Source organism: Natator depressus, chromosome 13, assembly GCF_965152275.1.
Source record: "Natator depressus isolate rNatDep1 chromosome 13, rNatDep2.hap1, whole genome shotgun sequence".
Lineage (NCBI taxonomy): Eukaryota > Metazoa > Chordata > Testudines > Cheloniidae > Natator > Natator depressus.
In genome coordinates this window covers 34,583,003-34,594,998 of record NC_134246.1, presented here as the reverse complement: position 1 = coordinate 34,594,998, position 11,996 = coordinate 34,583,003, and the positions used below count along the sequence as shown (strand labels likewise).

General features: G+C 43.3%; 1 protein-coding gene across 1 annotated transcript; it reads left to right on the top strand.

Moving 5' to 3' along the window:
* The first annotated feature begins 7,010 nt into the window (after positions 1-7,010).
* Positions 7,011-8,006, top strand: LOC141997735 (olfactory receptor 10A7-like). The gene has a single exon (XM_074970156.1). The coding sequence runs from the start codon at positions 7,011-7,013 to the stop codon at positions 8,004-8,006; it is 996 nt and encodes a 331-aa protein (XP_074826257.1).
* The last annotated feature ends 3,990 nt before the right edge of the window (positions 8,007-11,996 follow it).

Genomic DNA, 11,996 nt, shown 5'->3' with positions numbered 1-11,996 from the left:
AAAAACCTCAAGAAAGGATGGAGCTGAGAAATACTAAGCATTTGAAAAGAAAGATTACTAAGTATCATATGATCAAGGAACATTTTACAGAGAGGTAATAATATCACTTAATTGCTTTTTTTCCCTCGCTCTTTTGATTCAATGCAGTTATATTGTAGTGTTTTTTATATTCCACATATAAAAAGATAACCCCACATTTATCTATAGCTATAGCTACATATTATTATAGATGACTATATTTAACTATAGCTATGCATAGTTCTATATATCTATAGCAATCTATAATTTTTAAAACAATGTATTTTCTTGTCTTCACTGTCAGGTGGAACATATTTAATTAAAGTTAATAAAAAGGCTTTTGGATATTTAAGAGAAAATAAAAAGATTATTATTATTAGTCTTAGTATTAGTATTTTATTTTATTATTTATTATTATTTGGTATTTTCAGGATAGAGACACAGTCTGTCAATAGCTATTTTTTTGTAAATTATGCTAAATTAAAACCAGTGGAGCTACACCCGATTTACTCAAGTTATAGCAAGTGAAATCGAATGATCTTTGCAGCAGAGAGCTGAATCTGGCTCTAAATCCATTGAGTTCAAAAGCATGACTCTGAATTTACCCCAGGTGAGCTGAGATCAGAATTTAGCCACAAAGCCTGATTAGAATGAGTTACTTCGGTTCCCCTTGAAAACATGACAGCTTCATCTTGCATTAATTGCTAAGGTTACCTAAGTATTTTAATATTCCCTCTAGTGGTTTATATGTATGATAGGGAATTTCACAGATTACAAGATTAACATTATTTAGTTATCTACAGCAATTGGCGAGAGTTGAAGGAGACTATAGAGCTGATTGCAACTCAGAATTTCCTTTTTGTGTAAAATTTTCAAAGGTTGACATCTGTTTCCAGATTGGAACAAATCCAAATATTTTCTAAATGTCCAGTTACAACATAAATTCCAAAACAATTAAATTTAAAAAATGTTGTTCAGGCTTTGTTTCAAAATGAATGTTTTCTTTTGACATTTATTTTCTTTGTCATGCTCATATTATATTTATTATCTCGTGAGATGCAGATGCGGAGTCATGCACAAAATGTCAGACAATGTCATGTTCAGGTCATGTCATGATATGATATGATACAATAGTTAAAATATTCTATTACAAGTAGCTGAAAGCCCAGGTTCTTGGACAGGTGTAATTCACAAACTCACAATGACTGAAAAATGTATTAATTTAGATGGAATATATTGGCCAAAGGTGTTATCATCACCCAGACACAGCCCAACATTAAAGTGTTCAACAAGGTTCGGGGTTTGGTACACAGAGACCTCAGCCTGCTTAGGACCATGGCAAACACACCATTAAAAAAAACCTTTTTCTTAAAGATGCAGAGAAGAAGAGAAAACAGATAATGCATTTGAAATGTAGTGTATTAAGTCAGGCTTTCATTTTAACAACATCCCTCTTTCCCTTTCCCTTTAGCTGGAGAGAGTTTGTAGAAGGAAAAATCCCTTGTCTGACCATTTCTTAGATGGTATCAAAGGCCTTGTCTACACTACAGGGGAAAGTCGATCTAAGATATGCAATTTGAGTTATATGAATTGCGTAACTCAAGTCCACATAGCTTAGATCTAGTTACCGTGGGGTACACACTACGCTATGTTGATGGGAGATGCTCTCCCGTCGACTCCCCTTACTCTTCTCATTCTGCTGAAGTACAGATGTCGACGGGGAGCAATATGTAGTCTATTTAGTGGGTCTTCACTAGACCTGCTAAATCAACCGCCGATTCATTGATCGCTGCGCTTCGATCCCCCGGTAAGTGTAGACAAGGCCAAAGGCAGTAATAACTCTCCTTTTGGGTAAAAGAGAAGACGCTAGTTGAGAGGAGCTGAAGGTGTTGTTGGTAGTGCTGTTGTTGAAGTCCAGTACCATTTCAGCTCTGGTGGTGTTTGGGCTTTAGCTGGAGCTGGTACGGGTGCCATTGTCATCTGGGTCCCTCTCTCTGGCCTGGTCTGATTAGAATATACCTTAGGATTAGGACAAAAAAGACTTGAGGTCCCAGATGATGGTGATGGTGGCAGCCATGGCGGTGAAGTTCGCTCCAGTAGTCTCTGTTTTCTTTATTTTCCCCCCAAAGTCTGTTTCTTTAATTATAGCCCATCCCCTCATTAGCAGACCCTGAATCCCATTGATGATTCAACCTGGTGATATTCTAAAAAAAAAGTTCTGTTCTGAAACAGCCTTGTAACTATTTCCATTGCTTCGCAATGACTCTATCAATATTCTAGGCTTCAGAGTGAAGTTTGGGGTTATTGTTTGTGCCAATTATGTTGTTGGGTGGATGGTTCTGTTCCTTGGTGTGGTTGTTGGGTTATGCTGGAAGGGTTGTATTGATTTGTGTTCGCGAATGAGGAGTGTGTGCTGTGGTAAAGGGTTACAAATGTTAGAGGGTATTGTGAGTGCTGGTTGTGTTGTTGTTTGAGTCGTTGTGTTGATTTGTGTCTGGGGTGATCTGTTGGGAGAGTTCTGTGGATTTGCACAAGTGGCAGTGAGGATCTGTGCAGTCTCCCTCGTGCAACCCATGAAATTGTTGCATGCAGATTAGCTGTAAAGTAAGGGTGGTAATTGGCTGAATGACTTCTAATATCACAATGGTCTAGGCTCTTGGTATGGCGTAGATACATGCCTTACTGTAGTGTACACTACACCGGTGTGATTTGTATAGTCAAAATGGCTGAAAACTTAAAAATTGGATGATACCAGACAACAAAACCCAGTGATGATTCAACCTGGTGGTGTTCTGAACAAAAAGCTCTCAGCCATCCTTCTGGCTCTTTCATCACTTTTTACTGACTCCACAGACATCATAGACTTCAGAGTGAGAACTCTGGAATTGCATTTTATTTTATTTTATTTTATTAAAACAAACACATAAAGGGTACCTTCTATTTACTACAGATTGAAACAGTCTGACACTTTGACATTTTCAACAAGAAAATAAGATAAAGGCCCAGATGTTTAAAGATATTTAGATGCTTAGTGGGATTTTCTAAAGAACCTATGCTCCTAAAAGCCATTGAATTCAATGGGTCTCAGGCACCCAAATATTTTTTAAAAATCGCACTAAGTGCCTCCTTTAAAAATCTAGCCCAGCCTTTCAAAACATCAAACCGCTTCATTGCAACACAATCAGGAGACCCTTTGATCTAGACCAGTGGCAGTGGTGCAAGTAGAATTCATTTCTTACCAGTACGCTGCACCAGCTAAGGGGTGGGGATGTGACCTCCCCACCTGACCACCCACATGACTCTTCAAGTGACCCCGCCCACCCCCCACTCTCATCAATATTGCGCATGTCATCATGTGTCAACATTGTCTCTAGTGCCCTACATTGCTGGTGTAGGTCTTCTTCAGGTATAGTGAGGAATTTTGGAATATCATACAACATCCCAAATATACTGCTGTGCTCCTTGAGCTGCATGAAACGTTCTTCAGCTGACTGTATTGCATAATCTAGCACCTGGTTAAAGAATTGAATTGTTGTTTGGGGTCTCTTATGGGATTATCCCGTGCCTCGTAATCAAAATGTATTCTTCTTCGGTGACTCTTGTATTCTCGAATGGGTGGGAAAATAGCTTCTATGTGAAGCTCCTCTGCCAACTTCTGTGCACTCTTCAGAACGTTTTGAAATCCCTCATCTGATCGGTAAGACTGTAGGTATGACTTTGCTTTGTCCATTGCTCCAGATATATCAAGGTCAACACCTTGGAGTCTCTTGCTTACCTTTATTTCAAACAGTATGTCATGCCACAACACTAAGCCACACAGAAATTTGAAGTTATGTATGTTTCCAGTGATTCCATTTTCCTCTGCCACTGTTCTCCCATGGACAGTTCCTGTCATAGCATTATCCTCCATAATGGCAACTATGGCATCATCTATCTTCCCAATTTGGTGTTTGATAGGCTTAACCCCCTCCCCCCCCCCACTCGACTTTCCCATCATGTGGCACTCAGTGGTTTCAGTGTCAGAGAGGATGTTCCCAGTTGTTGCTTCAAAATTTGCCATCGATGAGTTGATGCAGAGAAAAGCACATAGATGCTTTGAATTACATTAAAAAATTCAGCAGCCTCACTAGAAGCTGATGCTGCATCACTGACCACCAAGTTCAATGAATGAGAACTGCATGGGACAAAAAAAACTCAAGGGTTTAACTCTTGGATCCGTGTCTGCACTGCTCTGTTCTTTCCTCTCATGTGAGCACCATTATCGTAGCCCTGACCTCTCGTGTCAGCCATCGCAATTCCCGGATCTTCCAGCTTTTTAAGAAGCACATTTGTCATACCAGCTCCTGTAGTATCATCAATATCAATAAATTCTAGAAAATGCTCTCTGACAGTCACCATGGCAGGGGATTTTCACTAGGTTCTGTTGTTGTTACAAAACACACCATTAAAGTCATTTGTTCGTATGGCTGATGTCAGGTGTGCAGTCCAGAATAACAGAGTAATATCTTAATGACTTCAGATCTGCCACAATCTTCTGTTTGACTTTTGTTGCCAGTAACTGTACGATCTCATTTTGAATTGTTTTTCCAAGGTAGTGATGTGTGTACATTTCTTGGGTGGTGACTCTTCTTAGATGCTCCGGGAGTACAGCATCAAATTCAGCCATCAGCTCCACAATTTTAAGGAAGTTTCCATTGTTTGGCACATACAGCTGATCTGAAGTGCCACGCAGTGCTAGGTTTTGGGTAGCAAGCATTCTCACAATGGCAATGAGCCTTTTCAGAACATTTTGCCAGTAAAGAGACTCTGATGCAATCAGTCTTCTCTTGATGCTGATCACCTATGGTGGCCTTTAACCTTAGTCTCATCTCAAGCTCTTTCCACCTATGGAATGCTCTCATGGCCATCATGAACTCCAAGGTTTGCTGCCTTCCCATGGCATGCCAGATTTCTAGCCAGATTTTTCCAGTCCTTTGTTCCTGTAGAACCCAATGTGGCTGGAACATTAGATTGGAAGAGTTGGCAACAAAAACAGTATGCAGCATTCTGGGTTTTTGAGTACATAAGCCACGGCCTCTCCACTTTGTCACCATTGGGGATTTCACACCAGTAATGTGTTGGATGGAAACTTCTGTTTTCACTGTCTTTGGGGAACATGACGTTTTTCACTTGCTGTGGCCCATGCAGTACACGGAAGTCCCTCAGGCTACTGCTCAAGTGGGTCCACAGTCCTGGATCATCTAGACTTAAGGAACTAAACTCAGCAGCAGCTGTTTCTTGGGCCTCTACCACACTCTTCTCTGATCTACGCTTTTCTTCAGGAATGTGCATGGTTACATCCATTTGAGAAGGAGATATGGATGCTGCAGTAGCTGCCAAGTCACCTGCACTCTAACTGGAAGATCAGGCATCTCCTCACCACTCACATCCTCACTGGGGCCGGAAGGCTCACCGTGAACATTTTTGTGTCTGTATCTCAGAAGAGCTCCGTCCTGCTTAGATAGAAAAGCTTCCTTTGCTTTCTTTCTTTTTCTGAATGCTGCCCCAGAGGGGCGTTGTCTTCTTTCACTCATGACTGCTGTTCTGTGCCAGCTATAGTGGCTCTCAACACTCAGTTGAAGGGGACAAATAAGCAGGCTGGTAGCAGGGCCTGAGGGAGGGAAGATATCAGCATCTTAAGGGCCTAACTGGCTCCTACTTCTTCAGTTGACGGCCTGTTCTCCTCAAGTGGGTTCATGGAAGCAGCAGGAAACAGGAAGCTCCCTGAGAAGCTGGTGTTAATCAGTCCAGGCTCCTGGGGGTGCTAGAGAGGTACATAAGAGGCTCCTCCTCCTCCTCTCTCTCCCTGCAGCTCTTGCTGATTTCTGTTATTCCTTCTCACCTTTTCTCCTGCCTGCCTGTTATATCTCTTGTGCCCTCCTTCCTCCAGCACAGCTCTCCACCATCTCTGTGCATCTAGAGCAGAGAGAATACATATGCACCAGCAACAGACACAATTTTCTACACTCTGGGTCCTAGTGGTGCTCCCTCCCCCCCAGTCTGGCACCTGAGGCTGCCGCCTCAGTTCGCCTCATGGTAAGGCCAGCCCTGTTTAGCAGTAACACAAGGCCTGTATCCTGTAAGACAGTGGCTTCAGCACTGAGCATAAGGCTTGAGGGCCTATGAACTTTGACACAGAAAAATGGCCCAACAGTCACCCCTAAATTTTGGGGAATTGAACATAGAGTGTGTAAGGAGGAAGTTTGTCCATAACAACACCAGCCAATCACAGGAACATGAGCTAACACCAGCTTTTGGATATTTTAGGATAAAGCATCCACAGATGTCTGACCGCAAGAGTTCCATGGCAATGAATTGACGTATATGATAATAAGTTGAGATCATTAATATGCTAACCTATAGGGGAAGGGCACTTCAGCATTAGTAGGGTGAGGAAATACAAATGAGGAAGAGGGGAGAAACCCCTACTGAATATGCATTAAATATAGTAGCGTTGTATCCCAGTCTCTGGGCAGGAGGAAAGAGAGATGTGGCCCTTGGGTGGTGCTGGGATGATGGCCACTGGTGATGATGAAGAAGGTAATGGTGATGAGGAAGACAATGGCTAACATTTCATGTTGTTCTGCAAGTGATAGTGTGAGTATATGGATGTTCAGATGGACATTCTGTATTATCTCTATCTACCTACCTGGGTTACAGTGTTTGTGACTTTGCTAAATGTATTAATGAACTGTTGTAAATATAGAAGGCTTCCTATAGTGTGCGTGTTGCAACCGTGCACATCAGGGTTCCCAAATGAACAGTAATTTTAATAATACTGGGCCTGATCTTGGGGCAAGAACCTTTCAAACCTCAGAGTGATAGCTGGGAATTCTTAAGGAATCAATGTAATTATTATACAATTCATAGATTGGGCTACAGATTAAAACTCCTCCACACTTCCCAGAATTTTCATGATTTTGTTTTGTGATTTGGGACCAATTTTAATCTAGATGGACAGAGCAGCAGAAGGAAATCAGACAGCCCTTGCAGAGTTCATCTTGATGGGATTTGGGGATCTTCATGAGATGCAGATCCTTCTCTTTGTGCTATTTCTAGCTGTCTACATCATGACATTAGCTGGCAACATCCTCATATTGGCCATCATCTCATACAGCCGGAGCCTGCACACCCCGATGTACTTCTTCCTGGGAAATTTCTCCTTCCTCGAGATCTGGTACACCGCTTCTACCACCCCCAAGATGCTAAGAACTTTACTTACTGCACATGAAGCAATCTCCTTCTTTGGCTGCATTACCCAGTTTTATTTCTTCAGTTCCATGGCTATCACTGAGTGTTTTCTCCTGGCGGTGATGTCTTATGACCGGTACGTAGCCATCTGCAGCCCACTCCGTTACATGGCCATCATGAACTCCAAGGTTTGCCTGCAGATGGCAGCAGGTTCTTGGATAAGTGGGTTCCTGACTCCCATACTAACCATTGTCTTGACCTTCAGGTTGCCATTCTGTGCCTCCAATGAAATCGACCATTTCTTCTGCGACCTAGCACCGGTCATAAAGCTCTCCTGTGCTGACGCCCATGTGGCCAAGACAACCACATTCATCATGGCCTCTGTTGTGACCATGGTCCCATTTCTGCTGACTGTAGTATCCTATGCCAACATCCTGTCCACCATTCTCAGGGTCCCTTCTACCATGGGAAAACAGAAAGCCTTCTCCACCTGCTCCTCCCATCTCATCGTGGTGACCTTGTTCTATGGGACCTTGGGCATTATTTATGCGGTTCCCACGGCCAGCCAGTCTCCAGGCCTAAATAAAATGTTTTCCCTGCTGTACACGGTGATTACCCCTATGGTTAACCCCATTATATACAGTCTGAGAAACAAGGAGGTCAAAGAAGCTCTGAGGAAAATTATAAGTAAAAGGCCTAATTGGCTGTCTCCATTAGTAACTGGAGGCCAAGCGAGGATTCATCAAGAAGACCCATAATAAACCCAATTCAGTGATCACCATTAAAATGTCAACAAGTACCATGCAGTTACTACAAGCCTGAATCTAAAGGCAGTTGATTTGCTCTCATTCCTTATGCAAATGAAAACCCCTTTGACTTCTGTGAAATTTTGTGTGATCAAAGACCTAGCCATAACTCAGCATAGACCTCAGATTTTAGCCCATAGTTATGTCTAGAGCCAGCTGGAAACTGGGGTTATTTTTCCCCCAAGGAAAATTTTGAATTTTTTTTTGGAAAACCCAAAAAGGTTCCTCTGAAAGACTAAAATTTTGGACAAAAACAAAACAAACAAACAAACAAACAAATAAATAAATAAATTTGAGGTTTTTAATTTGCTGACAAATCAATAAATAAATACAATTCATTTTATTTTATTTTTTAGGAAAGCAGACACTTTTTGCAAAACTGTTTGTTTCACCAAAAAACCAATTTTCCTTTAACAAAATATTTTGGAGGAAAGATTTTAACCAGCCCTGGTTATTTCCTACCCTACATACAGGGGAAATTCTTTTAATCACACTTGAGAGTCACTCTGGGCCTAATCCAGTAAAGGAGTCAGCATTGTTTTCAATGGATTTTGGATCAGAGTTTTAATAGTACAAAGATGGGCAACTGTGATCTAGTGATTAGATAGATAGATAGATAGATAGATAGACAGCAGGAACCCTTAGTATATTTAAAAGTAAATGTGCCAACTCCTGTAATAATACATATGTGCCACCAAAGTTATAAATAAATTGGCTTCAGCATGTTTGGTTGCTCATTTTGGTCTTGATTAGCATCCCCAACTCTTATTTTACTGTGCTACCTTGAACTGGCCCTGGGCCAGAGTTGCCATGAGTCAGTGGCATGAGACAGAGTGGACTCCTGGGTCAGGAGTTCTCCTTGGCTGGTTACTTGTTGCCAGATGCCACTGGTCCTTACAGATCTCCAGGCCCCATGCAGTACTGAGACAGCACTGCTGGGGAAACTGAGGCAAGAACACAAAGGAAGCTCTTAAAGTGCACTTCCACAGGCACCTTCCCTTGTCCCTATTTCCATCCGTCCTCTGTTCTTCCCTTCCCCAACTCCCTTCCTCCTTCCCTCTCTTACCCCTGCTCCCCTCCCCCTTACACTGCTGATTGTCCCCCTCTTCCTTCCCTTTCCTTCTGTTTGTTCCATTTCCTTTCTCTCCCCTTCCCCCAACTCCCTTCCTCATTGCTTCACCTCCTCCCTTTTCCTTCCTCCTTCCTCCACCCTTCCACGTTCCCCTTCTCCCTCCCCTTTCCCTTCTTTTCCCCATCCCTCCTTCCCCCTCCCCTTACCCACTCCTCTCCCTTCCATTTTCCTTTCCCCAGGCCCCCATGTAACTTCCCACCTTCCCTTCCTGCCCGAAATTCCAGGAAGAAGGCAGCATGGAAACAGGGGGAAGGGGGAGATAGAAGGAGGAAGGGGAGGTGGAAGGGTGAAAAGTGGAGATGGGGAAGGTGGGTGAAGGTGGCGGGGAAAGGAAGTTGGGAGGGAAGGCATGGGGAACGGAGAAGGTTAAAGGGGAAAGAAGGGCATCTCTAGGCACCTCAATACCTTTGCAAATCTGTGCCTCAGTTCTTCCTCTATATCAGGGGGTTCATCACGCTGACTACCTCCCAGAGGTGTGGTGAGGATACATGTGTTAGAGATTGTGTGGGTCTCAGATACTTAGTGGAGTGGGCCAGATATTGTGGGGGAAAGCTTATTGTCAGCAGAGACGCTGTTCTTCTAAGACGAGCATAGCACCAGGACAGTCTATTCCCTTTTCTGCAACGTGTCTTTGACTGAAATCATTTTCTTGGGTTTTGCTGCTGCCTTAGGCTACATGAAGACAAGCAGGTAAAATATTACATGGCAACCAAACACTGTTAGCAGGACATCCTCAAACAGGTAGTAAGAACCCCTGAGCTTGTGCAGCTTGAATTAAACAACTAGAGGCCGTAGGTCAAAGGCTGTAGCAGACTTACAATCCATTGTGCATGGTCTAGCCACTAGAGGGGAGAGACAGCATCATTTTCTTCACCTGGGTTACACTTGGATTGGCCCTCAGGAGGCAGATGATGTGTTTGGCCCTGGAGGGGAGATGCAGCTACAGTACCTCCTGCCCTTTGAAGTCAGAGGTGGTAGTGAATGGACTTGGTTTATTCTGGGGAAGCACACTCTTTGTCCCGCTTGCTGTCATCCACTCCTCATTCTTGTGCCCGCATGTAGCCCAAGGCCCAGTGAGCTCAGTTGGATTTCCCCAAAATGCAGGTGTGCACCAAAATGAAGCAGTTCATAGAAGGGCCAAAGTTTCCAACTTTTCAGCAGCTACTTTCCCCCAGCCCAATGCGATTACATCCAGCAGCCACATGTAAACACATATGAAAAAATAATCAGCAATGGCATTTAACTTGTGATCATTAGGTTTCAGAGTTAACATACAATGAGCTGAGCTGTATCCCTAGAGTTGGATGCATATGCAGAAATAAGAGCAGTGGAATTCAATTAATGATCATTAGGTTTCAGAGTAAACACATTAATATGACTGAAGAAAGAGCACAACTCTCTTACACTGTGTCTGCACTTAAACCACTGTGGTGGCACAGCTGAAGCTGCACTGTTGCAGTGCTTCGGTGTAGACACTCACTACGGTGACGTGAAAGAAAACATAAAATCATCATTGATAAAGTTTGCAGATGGCACAGAGGTTGCTTCAGTCACAAGAAAAAATACACATTTATATACAGCTACATATAAATAGCTACATCTAGAACAAAGAATGCAGGCCATTCTTACATGCTGGAGAAGTCTATCCTGGGAAGCGGTGACTGAAGAAGATTTTGTGCGGAAGGCTGGATAATCAGCTGAATATAATCTCCTGGTGTGATAGTGTGGATCAAAAGGCTAATGGGGTCCTGGGATGCACAAACAGGGGAATCTCAAGTAGGAGCAGGGAGGTTATTTTACATCTGTATTTGTCTTGGATGCAACCACTGCTGGAAACCTGTGTCCTGTTCCGGTGACCACAATTCAAAAAGGAGGTTGATAAATTGGAGAGGGCTTAGAGAAGAGCCGTGAGCATGGTTAAAGGTTTAGAAAACTTGCCTTCTAGTGATAGACTCAAGGAGCAAAATCTGTTTATCTTAAGATAGAGACGGTTAAGGGGTAACTTGATTACAGTCTGTAAGTACCTATGTGGGCAATAAATATTAGATAATGGGTTCTTCCGTCTATCAGGGAAAGATCTAACACAATCCAATGTTTGGGAGTTGAAGCTAGACAACTTCAGACTGGAAATAAGGCATCATTTTTTTTTTCACAGCCAGCATAATTAACTTTTGGAACAATTTATCCAGGTTCATGGTGGATTCTCCATGGCCGACCATTTTAAAATCAAGTTTAGATGTTTTTAATAAAAGATATTCTCCAGGAATTTCTTTGTGGAAGTTCCTCTGGCCTGCACCAGCCAGGAGGTCAGCCTAGATGATCACAGTGGTCCCTTCTGGCCTTGGAACCTATGAATCTGTGAAACCACTGTATATTCGGGGCAGAGCTGCTACACAGGAGTAAGACCCACAGCCAGCAGCTGGAGTGGGATTTTTATAGAGGCCTGGAAGTACGTGGCACAGAACTGTGATCACTTACGGAGGGTCATTTGCTTCAGAGTGGTGGATGAGGCCCTAAATGGTTAAAAAGAAAAAATAAGGCTGGGATTTCAAAGGATCCGACAAGAAAGAGGTGCCCAACTCCCATTGGCACGCCCGCCCTTCCACGACTGGGGAGCGATGGGGACAGGAAGCATGGGGGGGATGCAGTGCTTCCTGCGGCTGCAGGAGGTTCCTGGAGGTGGGTCTGACCCTGCTCTGGGAGTGGCCATGCAAGGGAAGAGAAAGTCCTGTCCCTCCTGAGCCCAGCTGGCACTAGCAGCTGGAGCCCAGTGCATAGTAGGAGCCGCATGCCGGAGAGCCCCCAGCCCT

What these genes read in the sequence shown, in the direction of transcription:
- LOC141997735 (XM_074970156.1), top strand. Translation starts at nt 7,011, where the DNA reads ATGGACAGAGCAGCAGAAGGAAATCAGACAGCCCTTGCAGAGTTCATC.